This window comes from Phocoena phocoena, chromosome 1, assembly GCF_963924675.1.
Source record: "Phocoena phocoena chromosome 1, mPhoPho1.1, whole genome shotgun sequence".
Taxonomy (NCBI): domain Eukaryota; kingdom Metazoa; phylum Chordata; class Mammalia; order Artiodactyla; family Phocoenidae; genus Phocoena; species Phocoena phocoena.
Genome location: NC_089219.1, coordinates 99895030 through 99919245, shown reverse-complemented (window position 1 = coordinate 99919245; position 24216 = coordinate 99895030). Strand labels below are relative to the sequence as shown.

At 40.6% G+C, this 24216-nt stretch overlaps 1 protein-coding gene across 1 annotated transcript in view; it reads right to left on the bottom strand.

Annotated features, from left to right (window-relative positions):
- The window catches only part of LRIG2 (leucine rich repeats and immunoglobulin like domains 2), a 61729-nt gene extending 37911 nt beyond the window's left edge, over positions 1–23818 (bottom strand). Inside the window, exon 1 of the mRNA XM_065874464.1 lies at positions 23580–23818. Within this exon, the coding sequence (XP_065730536.1) occupies positions 23580–23818 (239 nt within the window). The remainder of the gene's footprint in view (positions 1–23579) is intronic.
- Positions 23819–24216: the final 398 nt, after the last annotated feature.

The following is a 24216-nucleotide window of genomic DNA, read 5'->3' as shown; positions in this document are numbered from 1 at the left end:
GCATGCAAATTTTAAAAAATGCATGCAAATGTCAAATCATTATGTAGCACACCTGAAACTAACATAATATTGTAAATCAATTATATTTCAATTAAAAAATAAAAGAATAACAGATATTTATACATAGTGCATAGTACAGCTTTGTGGTGGGGAGGTGTTTCTAAAGAAAAGGGAAAAGATGTATGTGTAAAACTCTGTGGAAGTACACCCAAGAAACAGTTAACAGTGAATTTTCCTTAGGATGAACAAGGAACTTGCTACTTTTCCATTTTATATGCTTTTGTACTGTTTTAATAGTTTATCATGGGAAAGTATTATTTAAAAATAAACTCGCACATAAAATCTATCTTTAGCCCAGAATGTGACTAGGAAACAAGATTTTAATTGTTACTTTTCTAAGAGACTAGAATTGTTCTTACAGAATGTTTTCAGAATAATGCTCTAAACTGACCCAATCAGATTAATTATGACACTAGACAAAGGAAAAAATAATAATTAGATGTATTTTGCATTCCTAATCAGTAGTATATCTCAGAAAGATAGTGGAACACACATACTAGATTTTGTTTTTGGACTGATCTATGAAACAAGATCAAAATGTAAACTGCATTTTCGAACCCAGTGTCTGGCCTTCAAATATCAAGCCAATGAACAGCTGAATTTTTAGCAAGCAGTACAAAACCACAGTATATTAATCCCATCCTTTTAATGTTTTTTCCATTTAGAATAAAAAATAATTCAGCAATAGCAGAACAAAGGCTGTTGCTTATACATGAAAATATACAGAAAGCTAAGATACTTTCCATCATCATTAGTGAGCATTTTCTGACTATGAACTGGGTTCACATCTTCTTATCAGACTATTTTATATTTGGATAGACTATATTTTATTATAATTATTAAGTTATTATATTTTGGGGAGTGAATAGATATTAAATTTAATATAAACTGTCTTATCACTTACGTTATTGGCAGAGAAGGAAGGTCTAATCAAAGCCAAGCATTAGTTGGGTTTCTCATTATTATCTCTTAACACTCGTATAGTTTAACCTGGCACCAAGTCTAATATTTCCTCAAATAAGCATAATTATGCTCAGGGTTGCTTATGCTTTTCCTGCTGCAACCTGCCAAGATTTTGATTATATAACTAAGATGTCATAGTGATTTTGAAATGGATATACAAAAAAGAAAAATGTATAAGAGAAAGCCAAAGTTAAGAAGTGTTTAGCTACAAATTTATTTACACCACACTTCATTAATGTTGCACTGTTTATAGTTTAACCTTAAAACTACTCATCACTACTAGTTATTCTGACAGTTATTCCGGCATTTAAGTTTATTACAAACAACACAGTTACAGTCTCCTTTTTGGGGAAAAGTTGGGGAAGGGCAAGAGAAGGAAAGGTAAAGAATACACACTTTAAAAAAAACAGGTTTATAGCATAGTAAAGAAAGCTTACATTAAATATTCTGTTCCTCTGGTTTTTGTCCCAAACATGAAATTAATAATTTGGATGGAATCTACTTACTTAAATTGCTTTTATTTTTTTTAATATTTTTTTATTTATTTAGACTGCACCAGGTCTCAGTTGCAGCACACAGGATCTTTGTTGCAGCATGCGGGATCTAGCTCCCCAACCAGGGTTCGAACGTGGGCCCCCTGCATTGGGAGTGCCAAGTCTTATCCACTGGGCCACCAGGGAAATCCCTAAATTGCTTTTATTTTTTATTTGCATCAGCTGAACATCTTTTTTTTTTTTTTTTACATCTTAACATTTTTGATGACTGGAGTAACACAGAATAAATAAGTTGAGTCATTTAGTTTGGCATAGAAAACATCATACAAATGCATTCAGATTTTTTTAAAACATTTTTGCTAAGCTCCTTAATATGATTTGTTTTCTCTACTGCTTAAATGCTAGTTTTCCATTAGGATTAAAGGGCCTTTAAAAAAGAAAGTATACCATATAAAATGTCATGGTCCTAAGATGAGGGAAATATATTTTCTAGCATCAGGAAGCCTAATGATTATCTTAATGTACAAGTAATTAAGTAATTCTTTGATTATCCATGTGCTTACTATATATGTTGTATACAAGGAAATGCAAAATATTTTTAATGTAACAAAACATAATTAGGACAATAATCTCTATAAAAATAAAAGTATCCTCCAAAGCATAAAGGACTTTTAAAGAATTAAGTAAAGCACAGATCTCCTCAGTTAACATTCAGTAAGCAACAACTGTTTACGGTTCAGTAGTTCTTCACCACTGCTGCACATCAGCATTACCAGGGAAGATTCTAACACACTGATGCTGGGGTCTCATCCAGACCAATCAAAGCAGAATCACTGGGGTGTGAGACCTAAGCACTGGTATTTTGCTAAGGCTCTCCAAGTGATAGTCTAACATGCAGCCAGTGCTGAGAACCCTTGCGCTTCTCCAGAAATCTAATACCCCAAAGCCTGATGGCCAGAGGATGCTCTGTTAAGATTCTTTCAATTCTTTTCCTTTTCTCGCCTTACAATGAAACTGTCCTCAAATATTTGACATCTACCATTTGCCAGGCACTGCACTAAGTAGTATGGAACAAAACAGACATTTGGGGAGTTTATATAATCCCTCTTGGAGTTTGCAGGATCACCTTAAACTAAAGTCTCACTGACACCAAAATGCCACTAAATTATATTTACTATCAGGATGAAATTCCTGTAAATCCCTATTTGTACCACAGGAGGGTGGGATAGAAGGGGTAGAAGAAGGAATGGGTGCTTTTATTTCTATTTAATTCTCTTCTGTATTGCTTGATTTCTTTTAATGAGAATATATGCTCTTTTATAATTTATGTGTATTCCCTAAAATAAGATTTTAAAAATGAAGTCTTAGGTAAACGCAGCAAGACATACTAGTACATTGTTAGATAGCTCCTTGGCTACATAGCTCACTGGGAAGGAGAGTCAGGATTTGGGTTTAGGTATGGGAGTCTATAGCAAGGTGAAATGACCCTAGGTTTCTTTACCACTTTCCAGTAGTAGCCTTGTTTGGCTCTCTTCATCTCTTAATTATTGTTCCCTTGCCCAGAAAGATCTTGTCAAAAAGGGCAAAGGTCAACGTTGTAAAACTCCTTAGAGATATACTGAGCACACTACTCTCCTCTTTCCAAGTGGTTCTAACATCTAAAATCGAGTGCCATTCAGGGCAAGGGAACCAGTGAAGACAAAGTTAACATTAAGAGAATCAAACAAATTGTACAAAGAAAAGCAATTAAAACAATATGATTTTTCCCCTAGCAAATTAGCAAAGAATAATTTAGATGATGATAATCAATGCTAGGGAAAGTATGATAAGACAGGCACTCTCAGTGTCAAAAGGAGTTTAAGTTGGTAAATTATGCTGGGCTCAATGTAAAATATCAAGATAATTCAGTGCAGACTTGTGTTAACAATGAGATCTAAGTGATCTTTACCAAATATGTATTAGATAAGATTTCTTAAGCCTCTGTCAGTATAGGCTTTCTTCTTCAGCTATTTTCTGAACTAACAAAAATGCCTTGAAGATTACAATAAATTTCATGGGCTCACATCTTCTGTTTATCACTTTCCCAGGCAGACCAGGATAAAGAAGATGAAATATGTTAAAATCCTTAATGCAATGCAAGAAAGGCATATAGTATATGCTTTGAAATAATTGTTGGAAGTGAAACAGTTCGATACAACAGTAGTATGCAAGCCAAGGACAACAGATATTGAATTTTGGAAACACCATAGCAGTGTATTCCCCGTTCTCCTAAATGTGCTTTAGGGATTTACCAGTGGGTCTGTTTCTTTTAAAGAATAAAACTGGTGTTTCTGCTAGCGCCTAGAAAGATAGGGTACGTGAAAGACATCCAAATGCCTTTGAAGGATCCCAACTTTAGAAATAGGTGGCTGGTGTACAGGTTGGAATGAAGTTGTAGACTATTAAAAACCCCTAAAACTATGGCTGCAAGCTATAATGACACTTTGTGCAACTGATTATTCACTAATATTTAGTAAATATCTAATAGACGCTGCAAAGTCCTATAAAAACAAAGACAATCAGAATAAATGAAAGACTGTTCACACAGAAGTTTTTCTGAATTTTGGTACAATTAAACAAAACATCCTAGAGTGAGATGGGAGTTAGAATTAGTAGTAACTTAGTATGCCTATATTCAGAAATTTTTCTCTATTTTTTTTAAAAAGATGATCTTAAAATACAAATAATTAGCTAAGATAATATACTGATTCACTCAAAATGTTTACTATGGGGAATGAGGTACGCTGAAAAGAAATCATCTAATAAGATATTTTAAAAACTAGAGGGACTTCCCTGGTGGTACAGTGGTTAAGAATCCGCCTGTCAATGCAACAGACACGGGTTTGCTCCCTGGTCCAGGAAGTTCCTACATGCTGCAGAGCAACTAAGCCTGCGAGCCACAACTACTGAAGCCCGTGCACCTGTGCTCTGCAACAAGAGAAGCCACCGCAATAAGAAGCCCACGCACCACAACAAAGAGTAGCCCCCGCTCGCCGTAACTAGAGAAAGCCCGCGCGCAGCAATGAAGACCCAATGCAGCCAAAAATAAAATTTGAAAAAACACTAGAGAAGTAAAGGGGAAACATTGCGGGGGCCAGGGGGGATAAATTAGGAGCTTGGGATTAACACACACACACTACCATATATAAAACAGATAACCAGCCAAGACCTACTGCACAGTACAGAGAACTCTACTCAGTATTCTGTAATAACCCATATGGGTAAAGAAACTGAAAAAGAATGAATATATATATATGTATAACTGAATCAATTTGCTGTATACCTAAAACTAACACAACATTGTAAATCAACTATACTCCAATAAAATTTAAAAAAAACAAAAAAAACTAGAGAAGCAATTGAGAAAGGACTGCTTTAATTTCTTTGAGAGCTTCTCCTAATCTCCCTCAAAAGGTTTTCTTTAATTCAATTATTTGCTGCATTCATTCAACAAATACCTTTGAGTACCTACTGCTGGTCACTGTTCATCTATAGCAATGAATGAACAGATAAAAATCCATGCCCCCGTGACATTTACATTCTACTGAAAAGACAAAGTAAAATATGTAGCATGTCAGAAGATGATGCCTACTAAAGACAAAAATAAAGCCAAGAAGAGGGTTGGGGCTTTCTATGGAGAAGAGAGTTAACCTGTAAGTCCTGAGTTTCTTGTGGAGACTGGTGTGAACAAGAATAAAGGGCATAATGAGCCTGGGGCTGATGGTCTCACAGCAGATACTGGTTGGCGGTGAGGATGTGAGGGTCAGGGCAAGGAAGGCATGGGGAATCTTCCCAGGAATAAGCTCTTCTTTACTCTGGAGTGTAGAACTGGGATAGGATGATATTATGCAGAGCAAGAAGCGTTTCCTCTTGATTCCTACCTAAGGAGGCCTAGAAGCCAAGAGAGGGAAGTCCTACTTTGGTTTGATGACAGAGTAAACCACGTTTCTAAACCCAAAGCCAATCTCACTGTGCTCCGCCCTGCAGTCAATCTCACTTCCCCATAAAACGCAGTGAAAATATCATGGAACACAAAATGGAAGAAGGAGGTATAAAACAAGGGTAGATAGTAACAAATGGGGTAAATATGAGGGACCTTAATAGAGGGGAAATCTAATCTGTACCTTTTTTAAAGGGACTCATTTTCAGTTCACCACCTTGTGGTTTGAAGCAATTAAAGTGAATTCTTCTCTTCACATCCCAGCTGGATTATCCAATTGAAAAGCATCAAGTTATGTCAAAGTTATGTTTCTGCCTCTCAGTTTTCTTCACAACCTGTATCCTCTACATGCAATAGAAGGTTGAAGAGTTCATTTTCAGAAAAACAAACATCCTCAAATCAACTCCCCTACCATATTACCTTTCTAAAACCTAAGAATATTTTCCAAAGAGTATCTCAATCCTTACCAGTATCACTGAAAATGTAGAATGGAAGGATACTACAAATTATTTGCCCTTTTAGGAAAGAAATATGAAGTATAGGCAAAGCTCTGCGGTTTTTGCTTGACATCATGCAAGTCATTGGTAGTGAGCTCAGGACCTTTGAAGGAATCGAGGCTAACTCCACCTGTAACTTACAGTGAAAACATTTTACCAATGTCACTCACAGAAAGCAACAGCTAAAGAGGTTAAAGCTCAAGTTATGTGCAAATCTGAAAGACTTCCTGGAGTTATTCAACATAAAACTGCCCTCTTCCTATGCTGAAGAACTAATCTGTTCACAACTACTCCAAAGAACAATGTGGACAAATCTTAAACAGTAACTATTACGAGAACAGAGGAGACTAAGAAACCAGAAGTAACAACTAAATGCATATGACATCCAGACGTATTTCTCTTGTACCCTCTGAGGCACAAAATGACAGTAAGTATTGAGAGAATAATGTTCTGTCGCAAGCAAAAGAGACAAAGATGGCAGGTGGCTAAGTGTCATCTGCCATCTCTTTCCAATTAATCTAGTATAGCAGTGGTTCCCAAATCCATGATGAAGTTTTCAGCAGTCAACAGTAAAACGAAAATAATAAGGTCAAGTTTTCCATAAAGCTAAATATAGTTAATCTACAGAATTTTCCTTAACTCTAAAATCATGTATTCCTGGGACTTCCCTGGCGGTCCAGTGGTTAAGACTCCACAGTTCCACTGCAGGGGGCACGGGTTCGATCTCCGGTCGGGGAACTAAGATCCTGCATGCCGCGTGGCCGAAAAACTAAATAAATAAATAAAAATTAAAAAAAAAAATCATGTACTTCCTAATTTTTTGGTGCTATCATGAAATGACCATAACAGCAAATAATTGTTGGAGGAGAGGGGTTCTAATGTTCTTACTTGAAAAAACAAGAAGTTGACTAACATACCTGGTCTTTCAATCTTCTCCGTGTGTGTGTGTGTGTGTGTGTGTGTGTGTGTCTGGGCCTGTGTGTGTAAAATCAGAACAATGTGACACAGAGCTCTGCCATGGGGAATCCAGTCAAGTTCTAAACTACCAAATAAAATTTGAAAGAGTTTCTGACATATAGAAGCATAAAGACAGGGCTTCCCTGGTGGCGCAGAGGTTGAGAATCTGCCTGCCAGTGCAGGGGACACGAGTTTGAGCCCTGGTCCGGGAAGATCTCACATGCCGCGGAGCACCTAAGCCCATGCACCACAACTACTGAGCCTGCGAGCCACAACTACTGAGCCTGCGAGCCACAACTACTGAGCCCACGTGCCACAACTACTGAAGCCCGCATGCCTACAGCCCATGCTCCGCAACAAGAGAAGCCACCGCAATGAGAAGCCCAGGCACTGCTACGAAGAGTAGCCCCTGCTCACCGCAGCTAGAGAAAAGCTCACGCGCATCAGCTAAGACCCAACACAGCCAAAAATAAATAATAAATAAATTTATTTTTTAAAAAAAGAAGCAGCATAAAGACAGTATCTAGGGAATCCCTTGACAGTCCAGTGGTTAAGATTCGGTGCTCTCAACTGCAAGGCCCAGCTTCCATCCCTGGTCGGGGAACTAAGACCCCACAAGCCGAGTGGTGCGGCCCCCCCAAAAAAAAAAAGACAGTATCTATGAACTGGCACAACCACTGTGGAGAACAGTACAGAGGTTCCTTATAAAACTAAAACTAGAACTACCATATGACCCAGCAATCCCACTACTGGGCATATATCCAGAGAAAACCATAGTTTGAAAAGATACATGCACCCCAATGTTCACTGCAGCACTATGTACAATAGCCAAGACATGGAAGCAACCTAGATGTCCACTGACAGAGGAATGGATAAAGAAGATGTAGTAAATATATACAATGGAATATTACTCAGCCATAAAAAAGAATGAAATAATGACATTTGCAGCAACATGGATGGACCTAGAGATTACCATACGAAATGAAGCAAGTCAGAGAGAGAAAGGCAAATATCATATGATATCACTTATATGTGGAATCTAAAAAAAAAAAAGATACAAATGAACTTATTTACAAAACAGAAAGACTCACACACTTCGAAAACAAATGTATGGTTACCAAAGGGGAAACATGGAGGGGAGGGATAAATTAGGAGCTTGGGATTAACAAATACACACTACTCTACATAAAATAGATGATCACCAAGGACCTACTGTATAGCATAGGGAACTCGTACTCAATATTCTGTAATAACCTACATGGAAAAAGAATCTGAAAAAGAATGGATATATGTATGTATATAAATGAATCACTTTGCTGTACACCTGAAACTAACACAATATTGTAAACCAACGATAAACTCTTTAAAAAAGACAGTATCTAAGTAAGGTTCTGCCTAGGAAAAAATTCATTTCTATCTTTACTCACACACACAATGCTCCTGACACCAGATATTTTTGGGTTTTTTCCCCCACACCAACCAATTCTCCAACACCAGCTGGATATCCTGCAATTCAACTCTGACACTAACTGGAGTTACTGCAGACCCCACAAATTAAGGGCTCAGTCCCACAAGACTGCCCCCTACACCAATCACAAACAGTAGATCCCTATGTTACCCACAAATTCTGTCCAAGTTGGCTACAAATCGGAGGTTCCCCCTCCTTGGAATCAAGCACCTGCTAGAACAGCTCACAGAACTCAGAAAAACATTTACTTACATTTACTGGACAAACGATATGATAAAGGACACAGATGAACAGCCAGATGAAGAGATACACAGGGCGAGATCCAAAAGGGTCTGGTGCAGGAGCTTCTGTCTCCATGGAGCTGGGATGCACCACCCTCACAGCATACCTCCTGGTAGGTGTGTTCACCAACTCAGAAGCTCTCTGAACTCCATACTTTGAAAATTTTTATGGAGGCTTCACCACATAGGCATGATCAATTACTACCTCAATTTCTAGCCCCTCTCCTCTTCTGTAGGATGGGGGGCGTGGGGCTGAAAGTTCCCAGTTTCTAATCACCGCCTGGTCTTTCTGGTGACCCACCCCAATCCTGAAGCTATCCAGGAGCCCACCAAGAGTCACCCCATCAGGTCAAAAGACACCCCTATCACCCAGAAAATTCCAAGAGATGTAGGAGCTGTGTATCAGGAATCAGGGTCAAAGACCAAATATTAGAACAAAAGGCACTCCAAATACTTATCACTTTGGAAGTTACAAGGGTTTCAGGAGCTGTGTGCCAGGAGCCAGGGGCAGAGACCAATATATATATACTCAAAAGATACTGGCATGTTGTTAGAATCCCATTCAGTCATTAATAACTGGACCAGTCCATCATCATATGATATGAAAAATAATTTTCAGGTAAGGCCACTCGGGTTTGCAGGCTTCCAGTTAATCTTGTCAGGTTCCAAATGCAGGTGTGGTCTAGGCAAACACATGGTTTCACTCTTTCAGTCATCTGGTGTAACTGCATTAAGAGATATAATCGACTACTCTGAGCCCTTTAGTGGTGTTATTATCGGATTTCCCTCACTACACAACCCATTTACTTGTTTCTTTATCTTCAGCTACTATTGCTCCTTCTCTCCCTGTATACCCAAACTCTTCCAACTTCGGAAGGAACATCAGGTTCAGCCACTGTGCTGGTCTAGATAGCAAAGAGCAACACTAGTTTAGCAAGCTCCTCCCCTTCAGTCCACAGTTCTTTTAGGGTAAGGTAACACAGTTACAGAACTACCTGGGCTATTTTTACCACCAGGCAATATAGTGGCATTCACTGTTTACCTCAATTTTGCAAGATGGGGTGAAGGCACAACCCACCCCATCAGGTACTTCGGAATCTTGACCCCAAATTTAAAATTACAGTTAGCTTCTTGCTTAGGAATCATCTGTTTCCAGCACTTATATTTGCAGGCCTGGTCCTATGACCACTGCATCAAGCAGGGGGAAGAAAGTTAATAGGGGAAAGAAAGAAAAAAGTATACTTGTTACACCAGAATACTTCTCCCTTAGTAAGAATTGCATAGTCATTCCACACCCTCTTCCCCGGACCCACCAGAAAGAGGACTCTACACAGTAGGGCCACTCCTTTAGCCCCACCCCATGTTGAGTATGAGTACACTTTCATGGTATATAAGCCAGCCCTTCATGTCTTTTTCTCTCCCATTTTAGATAACCAATGTTTTAATTGCCCATTCTAGTTCTCCGTCAAACTAGTACCCTGAGGAGGCTCTCTCTCTGCCCACTCTTGGACATTACGGGCTATAAAGTGTATTCCTTGGTCTGAGGAGATGATGGTCGGCCATCCAAACTGGTACAATTATCTTCTGTTTCAAAGCACTCTTGTACATTTCCATCTACCACCAAGTAAGTAAAGCCTGGTCCAGAGTCAGTGTCTATTCCTATCAGGACTCATTTGTAGCCCCCCAGGTCTACCAATATCAGTCTCACTTACTAGCTATATTCAAGGCCTTTCCCCCAGAGGAATCTGACACTTAGTCATCTGCCATCTCTGTCTCTTTTGCTTGCAGACAGAACATTATTCTGTCAATACTTACTGTCATTTTGTGCCTCAGACGATACAAGAGAAATACGTCTGGATTTAGCCCATTTCTGCATTGCTGCAATGCCCCCATATCCACTCATTTCATGGACCCACATGGCCATCTCAAGTGAACACACAGGGGTATTTGCCTGGTGATTCTAATCACCTTCTGAACTTAGAAGGGGCTTCTCCTGGTGGACATCGACAAAGCCCTACTTTAATGCACCCTTCAAATTCCCACAGTAATTCCCATAGGGCTATGCCCCATAAGGGCATCCCTTTAACAGGCCATGTTTCCACTGCTCTTCTGCCTGACCATATGGTCTGGCCATAGGCCGCTGTCCATGAGTCAGTAAAAACTCAAACACGGGTTTTTTACCACTGTTCAATTCTTGCATTACTCTAGGAAAACAGCATGCAATTCAACCCAGTGAGCTAATGTCTTTACCTTCTTCTATCGGTGGTGGCCTTCAAAATAGGATGCTGTCCCTTCACCTTGCAACTGTCATTCACAAACCAAGCAGCTCTTTTTTGGTCAGTTATGAGCTGTTTATAGGACACTTCCAAGTGACAACATAATCCAGCAGCTCCTCACACAGTTCCACAGTCAGTCCTAAGGGAAAAGAGGCTCCCTATTCTTTAGTATATCCTCCTCGCATGCCCCAGACAGTATGATCCTGTGTAAACCATTGCCATTTTATTATGAAACTCTTCTGGGCACTGTCCTCCCCACTGGAGTGTTTATCAGACATTATGCAAGACATCAAGATTCTTTTCAAGATTACTTTATGACTTTTAGTCACACGGGCAGTTTCAATTAATGTCCAAAGGAAGCCAATAACTACCCTTCAACTGGAAATTCTCCAGTCCAAAGTCCTAGAAGCTGTTGCTGGGAGGCACTCAGGTACACACAGGGTTATCACACAGAGAATTTTCCCATACCAACACTCCAGCTTCTATTCTATGCTAGGTGGGCTTGGGCCACCTTACTGGTTCCCATTTAGCGTGTCCAATTAGTAATACTGCTTGAAGTGTAGATTTACATGCCTTCTGTTTTACAACACTAGGTAGAGAAAACATTCCCCAACCAGATACAATGTCCATCTTCATTACACAATCAGGTAAAAGTCTGATCAAATATACCATTCTCCTACAAACTTTCACCTTACATTCTTAACTATAGCCTCCATTAGGGCTTATATGAACAAATTTTGGATGTAGAATACTAGGTAGGGGAAGCAGTCCCCATACAGACATAACACCCATTCCTATAAAACACTCAGGTAAAGAAGATACAACTTAAAGCCTGTTTAAACAGTCCAACCTTCATAATCCTATCAACCCTTATATTTTTATGTTCTCAGCTGTATCAGGTTTCACCAGTGGGTTTTGGTACCACAGTGCAAGATGATCTCCTATCAGGAAATCCTGGGAACTTCTCTACCTTCTGACCATTTTATCCACTCTACTGCAAAAGGTTTTGGGGTCCCCCCTTCATGGGTTGAGCCAAGGGACCCTGGCCCTTTTGTCAATTTTTTTTCTATTTTTTGGCTGTGCCGCAAGGCATGTGGGATCCTAGTTCCCCGACCAGGGATCAAACCCACACCCCCTGCAGTGGAAACACGGCATCCCAACCACTGGAAAGTGTCCCTTTCTGTCAATTTTTATCTCATTTCATCTGCCTAACCAATGACCCAAGCGTTTGCTGGTCAAGTTTCTCACTGCAATCTCAGTCTTTGTATTTTTAGATTTCTTCAAACTAAACAGAGCAGACTTCTTTGGAGACCTTTAATGTTGGGGGATCAGAAGGAGGTCTTTCCAGCCTGCCCAACCTTGGGTAGTGCAGTAATAAAAGCTTTGTTTTAACCCCACTAATGTCTGTTTTATTCATTCCATTTCTTAAAACCATCTAAAGCCTTCCATTCTGCTGGGTTGAATTCCATGATTCTTCCCTATTTCCTTTGTTTTGCTCCTAACAATATTTGCTATTCACCTTATTTCTTAGTAACTGTTTAAAAATGTCCACCTTGCTAAGATCAGTTCCCTGACTCCTTTGCCTTTCCTCATTCTCTTTTTAACTAACCTAATGTTTTTATTAGCATCTTTATAAGATCCAGAGGGGAAGCTGAGGCAGCCAATACATAAGGCTTCCCCAACTGTCCCCTGGTTTTGCAGCAGTAAGGTTATATGGGGTGCCCATGTAAGAGTTTCCCCTTAATCACAGCATTTACCATAGACTGGGTAACAGGCACATTCGGCAAGTGAATATCCCAATTATCATAAAGATAATCCCACATGGCTTATACACAAAACATATCATCTGCTTCCACTTGGCATTTATTGGAGGCGGCGGACAGTCCTCTTTCTCAGGGATAAACAGACCTTACAGTGGCTTCTGCCCAATCCATTAGGCTGGCTGTTCCCTCAGGAATAAACTACTTTGTGTCTGGATCACATATGGCCATCAGTGATTGTTCCATAGTGACCTGCGGATCCTCCATCAACCTAAACACGCTTTTCCCCACTGCAGCATCTAAAACCAGATACTGCTCCTAAATTAATGACTCTCACAATCCATTTTTATTATTTTATTTTTTTAAAAGTCTTTATTGAATTTGTTACGATATCGTTTCTGGTTTATGTTTTTGGGGTTTTTTTTTGTGGCTGCGAGGCATGCGGGATCTTAGCTCCCTGACCAGGGATCAAGCCCGCATCCCCTGCATTGGAAGGCGAGGTCTTAACCACTGGACTGTCAGGGAAGTCCTTCACAGTCCATTTTAATAAAGGTTCTTCAGGAAGCTGATGTTACTGATCCACAAAATGAAACAACTCCTTCACACTGTACACCCTGATTTCAGTAGTTTCTTGGTTTTGCCCTCCCCGCACACTGACTACATTCTTGGTGGCCAGAGGTCTTAGAGGTACTTTCTGTTGTCCTTGCTTAATTTTTCCCTTGGTGGGCAGCTTTGAGGCTAGTTACCAAAGCTCAGACTTAGTGAAATCTGAGCTTGGTCCAGCATCAAGGTCTGACCCAGCACTCTCTTTTAATTTCACTTTTACATATTACTTATTATTACATTATTTCAATTTTAGCTATTATAATTTGGTTACCACAATAACCAAGGATTAAACAGTTCATCTTTTTCTTACTAGTTTCCCTTTCCTTATGCATCCAGTGAACCAAGAGGCCAGGAATTGGATCCATCTCTAAATTCCATCGGTAACTTTTACCTTTAGTAACTTGAGAGCAGCACAGCTGCTGCTCCATACCATGGGTGACCATGTGGTCACCCAGGAATCAAAGGTTCTGGATCCCCTGCCCTTTTATCCTCTCTCTTCCCAAACCACATTTCCATGAGCCATATCCACTCTAGCAAATCTCACTCCTGTGGTACCAAACATCTAGGAAAAATTCTGTGTTAAAAGAAGAAAAAAAAAATTCAATGACACGTGTTAAAACCTGGTAAGAAAGACTTTATTCAAGGTGGTGCAAGTTATCTGTAAGGGTATAGGGACCACTATGATGAAATTTTGCAGTGGGGGGAAAGAAATTGGGCTCAACTCCAAATACCGCATGGGCAAGTGTGAATTTATAGCCATGGAGCAGCAGGGTGGACAAAATCAGTGGATGGAAAACTGGAAACAAGGGTAAGGGGGCTTCTGGCTAAGTAGACCTAAGTGGATTCCTGCTGAAGACAAGCCACGGTGATCAGACATCACCTGGAGGATGGTGGAACAGAGAAACCGGATCAGATATTAAGGGTGATCAGGTATCAAGGGTTTCTTGCTAAACTGACTCAGCAGGATTCCTGTTAAAACTGCATTTTACAAGTAAGTATACAGATGAGCCTGGATGAAGGTGGTTCAGGAGTCAAAATTTAGTCAAAGAATCTTTGTCAGGCCCCTTTCTTGTTCAAGAAAAGAAGAGACATTCTTCTTTCCTCTGAACAATATGTCTATTTTCTCATTCAGTAGCCTTTTGCTCATTAGGGACCAGGTGAACCTTCTGTAGGGACTTGGTATTATATTTGCTCAATGGTACCAGCAGTCAGGTATTTAATGAGGGGAGTTTCTATGAAAATAAAAGCCAAAATTAATAGTTAGAGATCCAGTTTCTCAGTCCAGAGGGTAGCCAGTTGGGATTCTTAGATTTGAACTTGAAGCATCTTTAAAAGGTAGAATGAGGATGGCAGTGGCCACCTGAAGATGTTTCCTGGTTTGCAGTTTGAATGTCTCTGGTAATGGATGGCATTAAATGTTCTGATGAATTCTGTAAGTGGTCCACACAGTAGGAGGCACAAAGGTTGCCCATATACAATGTGTTGTGCTCTTTTTTTTTTTTAAGTTTATATCAAGTCATCCAGCTTCAGCTTGCAGGATTTCAGGAAAAGGGCAATTTTAGTTCTCAGTGATGCCACGTCAGGAGAGTGGGGGAAAAAAAAAACTGGAAACTTTAGTTTGGAGAGTTAGAGTCAGATACTGGAGGAAACCAGAATTGAGAATGTGGTAAGGACTGGCCAGTGTGCAAGACAGAAGCCACAAGGGTGCACTACAGTTTTACACTGAAAGAAAAAAAACTTCCTACTATAGTTAACCTTTTATTTCTTGTTTACATAATTCTGGTCTCATTAGATTTGTCCTGATTATTCATGTAAGTGCAGCAAGAATAGTGATTGACCATATAGGCAGGCTCTTTTTGAGTTCGTTTTGCTCAAACTTTTCATAAGGAATCTCAGATTACGCTTTTAAAAGCCTCTCGAGGCTAGGAAGCCAGCTCAGGAACTAGCCACCAGACTTCATCTCCCATTCCTAAAGATTCAGGTGAATATCTCTCTTCTTGATGTCCCCAGGATATCGTAAGGTTCCTGGACCTGCCAGGAAGTGACTTTCCTTACTCACCTATGAGGCTGAGAACCCTGTAAGCCAGACAGCAGGCCAGTTTTTCCAAGAGCACCGGTTCCATGAAGGCAACCTTAGTCCCTGAAACCAGATTCTATGCACAGTTCACTCTTAAATATAACATTTCAGTCAAAGCCATGATAATATAACCTATATTTCCAACTGTATCCTCTTACAAGAGCACATTCTTATTGAACTTAAACTACCACATTGTCATGAAAATAAGAATACTGGCTAAAAGTTTCTGAATTCTGGAGGAATCAGGTAGGGAGAAAAAGTAATTGTTTCATCTTTGTTCACAAAGGTATTATCTACCAGATTACTGTTGTAAGCTATAGATAACATAAGAGAAAAGAAAAAGGTTATTTATTTGTTTGTTTTTAATTTATTTATTTATTTTTGGCTGCGCTGCCTCTCCACTGATGCATGGGGGCTTTCTCCAGTTGCAGCTAGCAGGAGCTACTCTTCATTGTGGTACGCGGGCTTCTCATTGTGGTGGTTTCTCTTGTTGCGGAGCACGGGCTGTAGGCGCACGGGCTTCAGTAGTTGTGGCGCACGGGCTTAGTTGCTCCGCGGCATGTGGGATCTTCCCGGACCAGGGCTCAAACCCGTGTCCCCTGCATTGGCAGACGGATTCTTAACCACTGCGCCACCAGGGAAGTCCGAAAAAGGTTATTTAAATCTGAAGAGCAAAACATTAAAGAACCAGTAATGTTTCAAACAAAGAGTGATAAAAAAAATTATAACCATCCTCATCAGTTTACTCAGTCCAATGTAATTAATTCTTGTTCTACTTGATCTTGGGTTAACAGTTTCATAAATCCATCAGCTTCTTCATTACTTCTGGAAATTCTCTCAATCTCGTGGCATGGCCTTACTGATGGCATCATGGAGCAGTCTTGCCTGTGGCTGACTGTTTATGCTTTCAGAGAAGAATGAGAGTAAAACAACTTGTCCGTGAATGAAAAAAGACTTAAAATGGCCATGGTTAAAGTTCTGATGAGAGTTCACTTGATAAGAAAAATTAGTTATTTCTGTGGCATACAATATTTTATCATAATAACCAGACAACAAGGCTATTTCAAATCTCTATGAACTTCACACTTTTCTGGAATACCTATTATTAGTAACATATATCCGTACATGTATAACCTAAGAATATTTGTCCTCATTTATTTGACTATGCTTCTCATGTAATTTAAAATACCAAATGAACCTAATTAGTTTAACATATTCTTTTACAACGTGAGAGACATATCCTTTGAGATTTTCCAGGGGCCTCTGGAAAGTCTCAAAGGTAGGTCAAAAAGACTCCATTTAGAATTTGATTTTGAGAAGTTGTCAAAAATACTGAAAAGTTTAAACACTTGACTAAATAAGATCACAGGTCACTGTGAAACAATACTTAGTTATCCATTTAAACAAAGTGACAAAAGATTTCAAAGGCAAATACAGAAAGTCACATAGTTGTTAAAAAAAAAAAAACTTAGCTCTTCTAATATTGAGAAAACTCAATGTTTTAGAGTAATCAAAGACCTGATAAAGACAACATGAAACACAGGAAATTATTTTGATAAGATACAAAATCTTTGTTTCCTAGGTAGACTACTTAAAAGGTAAACCTTTTTACAGTTTCTTAATAAGAACAGACCAAGAATCCAATAAAACTTTGGGATTCTAGTTTTGCATCAATACACTTTTGTGTTTGTTTTTTGGCCGCACTGTGCAGCTTGCAGGATCTTAGCTCCCCAACCAGGGATTGAACCCACCAGGGAATGAACCCAGGCCGAGGCAGTGAAAGCACCGAGTCCTAACCACTGGACCACCAGGGAATTCCAGTACATTTTTGATATTAAAGTTCACTTTTTTTTTTGTAACTTACAAATAAATCCATTCAATCTCAGCAACTTAACCAAACACAAAATTCCTGTTCTGCAAATCTTCTACAACCATTTTTCTAATATCTATTCTGTTTTTGTACTGTATTTTTCCTCTTTCTCATTCTGGAACACATTCTACCTTAGAATAAAAACCTTTTTTTCCCTTAACTAAACACATCCTTCATACCTTGCATACAAAGTTATTTCTCTTCATTCTTACAGTTTCTAGTAGTTTCATTTACATATATTGATTATGATTTTTAACTATTAATAAACTTTTTTTTAACAGAGAAAACTAGGAAGTAGGCAATTGTGGTCTGTCATGTATCAGTTTTCTGTAGTAAACTAGTATATTTCTGAATATACAATTTTGCAATTTCTAGAGGCATACGGTTCCTCTTAGTACAATTTTTGTGTAGCAAAAGAATGTTTACTAATAGATCCAAATATCTTGTTTCTTTGTAACATGTAAAAACAAGATGCCAAAAGTATATAAACTTAAATTTAGGTTCAATAATGAATGCTTTAGTAGTTTATCTTACTTACAAATGACTTTGATTTTTATTTTAGGCAGACACAACACCAAACAAAGCCAGCCATCATCTGAAGTTATTTCCCTATTAACTATTTTTTATAACACATGCATGTTAGGCAAACATCACAAAAGCAAAAACCTAAAAAGTTACATACATGGTATTTCCCCCTTTTTTATTTTACTGCTGTGCTTGACATACAGGAAGCAATTCATTTTTTTGTACATTTTGTTCTTAGTTTAGATTTAATGTCTGCACCATATTTAATGCTGACAACTCTGAAGACATGCCTGTTCTTATTTTACCAACAATTTTCAAATTAGCTTTATTTACGAAAAATTATCCCAAATCATGTAAACTTAAAACACTGAGCTTCTCTGTTTCTGAGAGTTTCAGGAATACTTAATTTATGTAACTGCTCATTTATCTCTAAGCTAATTTGAACAGGATTGGATTTTATAAATTAATTTGGTAATACCATCTAGAAGTAGAAAAACAGCACACCTCTACAACATATATACAGACATACATAAACATACAGACAGATGTTAATAGAGATCTTAAGTTTTCACTGGAAAATTTTAGTCATGAGTTAGTAAAACATAGTAATACAAACTCACTGGTTTATATAAAATAATAATCTCTTGTCTTTTCTCTACTCTATGTTTTTATGTGAATTGTGTTTATGGCAAATGGGACAAGTTTAGGTTACCTGTTTACCAATTTTGTACAGACCACCTTCCGTTGCCCTGATATGTAATCTTATGGAGGCTATGGACCAAATTTTAGGTGTTGACCAAGGAGACACCTAGAGGCATCTAGAGGCAGGTCTCCAAAGCCCATCCAACTGCTGAAAACATACAGTCTATTTCCAATTAGCCTTTTTCCTTTTCAGCTTCAGGTAGTTGTTTTGGGGGGTCCCTAAGTTTCTTAACAGCCTCTAGTGGAGGGCAGGGGGTCCAAAGATCAAGTGACTATAAAGATTGAGGTGGAGGGCTTCCCTGGTGGCACAGTGGTTGAGAGTCCGCCTGCTGATGCAGGGGACATGAGTTTGTGCCCCGGTCCGGGAGGATCCCACATGCCGCGGAGCGGCTGGGCCCGTGAGCCATGGCCGCTGAGCCTGCACGTCCGGAGCCTGTGCTCCACAACAGGAGAGGCCACAGCAGTGAGAGGCCCGCGTACCGCAAAAAAAAAAAAAAGACTGAGGTGTAAAAAGGTCTGGCAGGGGATAGAGGATGAAGGGGCTTTGAGAAGGACATATCATAGTATTCAAGGGAATTGGAGGAAATACTGAAGGTGGTGAGAGGGCAAAGGAGGAGCAGAAGCAATGAGAAGGGAGACAGCGGAGCCAGTGTAGAGAGATCACAAGTTTCCGAAAGAAGCCAGTGAAGTTCCACATTATCCTCAACAAAAGCATGCCAACAAGAATGGAGGGAGACAGAGAATATACTCAGCAGGGGTTCAAGAAGGGGGTTTGAGCCATCTAATAAGTTCTCATGGGAAAAGCAGGACCCAAGAGAGGGAACAAAGAGGCTTCACAGAGAGCCAAGAAAAAAGACTTCCAGCGTAAGGAGTCAGGGAATAATAAAAAAGAGCCAGAAAGAAGAGACTTCCAGCCCAAAGAGTCAGGGAATAAATAATCCCCACTCAGGAAAAAAAGAGCCAGGAAGGAGAGATTTCCAACCCAGTAAGTACCTTTCAGACAAGAAAATCTAGGACTCTAACTGAGCTTTCTTACAAACAGAGAAACCTGGGACTCTAACCCAGCCTGTGTTTATCTGGGACTCTATCCCAACTTCTGGAGTATACAGTTGACCTTTGAACAACACTAAGGTTAGGAGCACCGACCCTCTGCAAAGTTAAAAATCCACATATAACTTGTAATTGCCTTCCATACGTGCAGTTCCTTTGTATCCAAGGTTCTGCATCCATGGATTCAACCAACCATGGACCGTGTAGTACTGGAGTATTTACTATTGAAAAAAATCTGCATATAAGTGGACCTACACGGTTCAAACCTATGTTGTTCAAGGTCAACTGTACTCAGACTCTTAACAATCAAAATCTGTCCTTACCAGCTTCCACGGACGTTAGTCCGGAGCAACGATTCAGGAGTCGGACTCAACAATGGATCCCCGATCAATCAGTCAGGAGTGAAGATAAAGGCTTCAAAGGTACGCACTTAGGGTCCTGGGTGAGAGGTCCGGGGGTCCAATGATGAATCTGATCCTATCCCGAGTTGTGGCACCATAACTGTTAAAAGGAAAAAAAATACTCAATGATACTTGTTAAAGCATGGTAAGGAAGACTTTGGGGGATGGGGCTTTCTCGATACATAAAGGAACCACTACAATGAAACTTTAAAGTGGGGGAAAGAGATTGGGCTTAACTCTGAATACTCCATGAATAAGAGAAAACTTATAGCTAAGGAGCAGAGTGGTGTCGGTGAATGGAAAATTACTAAGAGAAAACATCTGCTAAGGGGGTTTTTAACTAAATAGACCCAAAAGGATTCTTGCTGAAGACAGGCCAGGGTACTCAGATATCACCTGGGGGATGGTGTAGGAGGAGGAATCTGATCAGACATTGAGGGTGGGGGACTCCTACTAAACTAACTTAGCAGGGATACTGCTAAAACTGCATTTTACAAGGGTGTGCACAGATGGCCCAGGATAAGGTTCAGTAGCCTGACTAAAGTTTGCTCAAGCAAAAAATTTTTGTCACTGGTTTCTTCCTTTACTCACACACACAGTACTTCTGACACTAGATGTGTGCTTTTTCCCCACACCAACCAATTCTCCAACACCAGCTAGATGTCCTGCAATTCAATTCAATTCTGACACTAACTGGAGTTAGTGCAGACCTCACTGGTTAAGCTCTCAGTCCCATAAGATGGCCTCCCACTTCAGAAACCAATCACAAGTCGTAGCTCCCCATGTTACCCACAACTTCTGTCCAACTTGGCTACAAATTGGAGGTTGCCACGACCCCCTTCCTTGGACTCAAGCACTGTTAGAGTACCTCACAGAACTCAGGAAAACACTTACTTATGTTTACTGGTTAACTGTATAACAAAAGACATGATAAAGGACACAGATGAACAGCCAGAGGAAGAGATACACAGGGCAAGATCCAGAAGGGTCTGGTGCAGGAGCTTCTGTCTCCATGGAGCTGGGATGCACCACCCTCACAGCATACCTCCTGGTAGGTGTGTTCACCAACTCACAAGCTCTCTGAACTCCATACTTTGAAAATTTTTATGGAGGCTTCACCACATAGGCATGATCAATTACTACCTCAATCTCTAGCCCCTCTCCTCTTCTGTAGGATCCGGGGGGTGGGGCTGAAAGTTCCAAGCTTCTAAGCACAGCTTGGTCTTTCTGGTGACCCACCCCAATCCTGAAGCTATCCAGGAGCCCACCAAGAGTCACCTCGTTAGGTCAAAAGATACTCCTATCACCCAGGAGATTCCAAGAGATGTAGGAGCTCTGTGCCAGGAATTAGGGTCAAAGACCAAACAGAAAAAGGAAAGGTGCTCCTAGTTCTCCTATCAGTTTGGAAATTATTGATACAAGGGTTTCAGGGGCTCTGTGCCAGTAACTGGGGGCAGATACATAGTTTAAAACCCAGGGTTAAGGAATTTTGTCTACCATCTTTTTGATGATTGCTGCAAGTCTGAGCATTTGAGTTTGAATCACTAATACATTTAAAGCATTGCATATGTTTTAAAAATTCAAAATTACATAAAGAAAACCACATGTACCTGTTTTATAGCTGAAGGCAACTGATGAAAAATATTACATTTCTCAGTTTAAAACAGCACAACCTCATCTTTTAATATTCTAAGAGTTCTTCTGCTAATGTAAGACTTCCATCCAATTACATTTCTACAAGAGAATTGCTCTCCAAAGCATTTCACTTCAACTGAAAATGTCAATTTCATTATAGGACATTTAAAATTTTTGAATGTCATTTGGCTTTAAGCAATTTGTCTTGATTAAAAAAAATCAAACCTAGACACAAAATAAATGTATCTTCCATAAATGTAGATACCAAATAAATGTATCTTAAAACTATTTCTAATTATTGTTTATCTACCAATGGAGGATCTTAAAAAGTAGGCCACATTTATTTCAATTACAGCTAAATGAAGTTGTTTTTAAACCTGCACCAGATTTAGTCCGTCATAATCAGATTCAGTTTGTCATAATCAGGTAGTTGTTCCAAGAATTTCTTAGAAAAAGGTAGTTACTGCATTACTAAGATGTTATGCTAGGTTTAATTCAGACTATACTGCAACTGATATGAACTGCTAAATGTTATTTGCATCAACAGAACCAGAATTAGCTACAGGTGTCACTATCATAAAACAACAGGAAACACCTTATTACACTGCAAATCTATGCTACTACATTTGGTTATTTAAGTTACCTTAATTTTCTCAAGGAATTTATGAGGTAGCTTCCTTTCCTATCTAACATAAGCTATTTGCAAATGTATACACACTTTAACCTCTGCAGAGACAGACCTTCTATTTGTATTCCATTTCCAATGGAAATCCAAACATCCCCTCATATTTTAATCACACCTCGAGCTTTTTTTTTTTTTTTTTGTGACAGGTCTTGTTTTAGAGATGACTCTGTTAGAAGTCTGTCAATAAATACATTGCTCAGGGCTTCCCTGGTGGCGCAGTGGTTGAGAGTCCGCCTGCCAATGCAGGGGACACGGGTTCGTGCCCTGGTCTGGGAAGATCCCACATGCCGCGGAGCGGCTAGGCCCGTGAGCCATGGCCGCTGAGCCTGTGCTCCGTAATGGGAGAGGCCACAACAGTGAGAGGCCCGAGTACCGCAAAAAAAAAAAAAAAAAAAAAATACATTGCTCAGTTAGCAGCAGAGAAATAACCGTATGTTAGTGGTTAACAAGCCCCATAATTGCAGCATTTAATACCTACTGTTGCTCCTAATGCCACCAGGCTGACTCAGACTAATGAGCTCTCCAGGTGCCACTAACACAGGCCTGTCAAGGTGATCACTCTGCAGTGGAGTCTCCGGAAGAATTCATCCAACCATTGTACTTGCTTCTCATACATAAACAAAGAGGACTGATTTTTAAGGTCTTTGCCACAAGGCAATGCATTGAAAACAGAACACTTAATTTTGTAACAGATACGCCTTCCCTTCTTTACAAGGTGAATCCTAAATTAGATCACAAATGCTATTTATAAAGATATTTGTTCAAGGTGGTACTGGATGTAGTTAACACATTAAGTTTTAACCCAGTTGTCAAAAATACAGCACAAAATTAGCCAAAACCGGAACTACAGCCAAAAAACAGTTCATAAGTCTTTATGATCGTGGTTATAAACTCACGTGCTTGGGGACCATTCAAGCTGATGCACAGGATGATGCAGCCCAAAATGAGCGAGGAGCCCCAACCATTCAAGAGCCAATGCCGGAGCCCAGGACCACTGAGTCCTTAACAGTATCGCCGCCCCAACTCCTCCCAGCCCAGAAATCAGAGACTCCCTGCTCCCAAGAATTTTAACCCTGGTCTTCGTACAAGTCTCCAGAACCTGAACACCAGGTTTTCAGGCTCCAACCACGACCACCCCGCAACAAAAAAAAGTTCACAACATCGCATTGGCATTCCCCTTCAGAACTTAGGCTCCTGGCCGCGCCCCCCGACCAGGCCCGTCTCTCTCCTGTCCCTCGAGGAAAGGGAGCACCCCCCCTTTCCTTTGGTCCCCCGCCCGGCAACTCTACTCACAGGCTGACGGCGTCGGGGGGCAGTGAGCTCGACAGCGCCCTCCAGCTGGGCGCTGGCAGTTTCCTGCGACTGCAATCCAACAGAGGGATGCGGCAGGAACAGGGCGCGGGGCAGAGGCCTGCCCGGGCGGCCGGCAGCAGGAGGAGGACTGCCTGGGCGAGGAAGAGCAGCCGGGAAAGCAGTCCGGACCCACACTCCAGCAGCGGCTCCTCCCGGACGCCGTGGGGCGCCGGCGCCATTTTTCCCCACCCGCCGGCCTGGACGCAGCCCAGAGGAGCCGCCAACTAGAAAAAGCAGCTCGACGGAGACGTTTGGCGGCTGTTCGACCACCTAGAGAAACTGCTGTCGCCTGTACCCTCTAAAGGCAGCCGAGGGGCGGATACAGGTCAGCAGCGGGGGCGGTGGCCGAGGACACAGGGCTGAGGACCTACGGACAACGCTCCTCCGCCCCGCCCCACGACGCAACGTCTTCACGCACAGGAGCCAACCAATCGGTGCCACAGGACGGGGTCGCGTCGGGGGCGGGACTCTACGAAGGGCGGGGCTGGAGACAGTGAGCTCCTTAAGGAGGACTTTAAGGTGCTCAGCTCTTCGGGGAGCCCCCTGGAGCTCCGTCGCCGTTTCTCCGCTGGAGTGT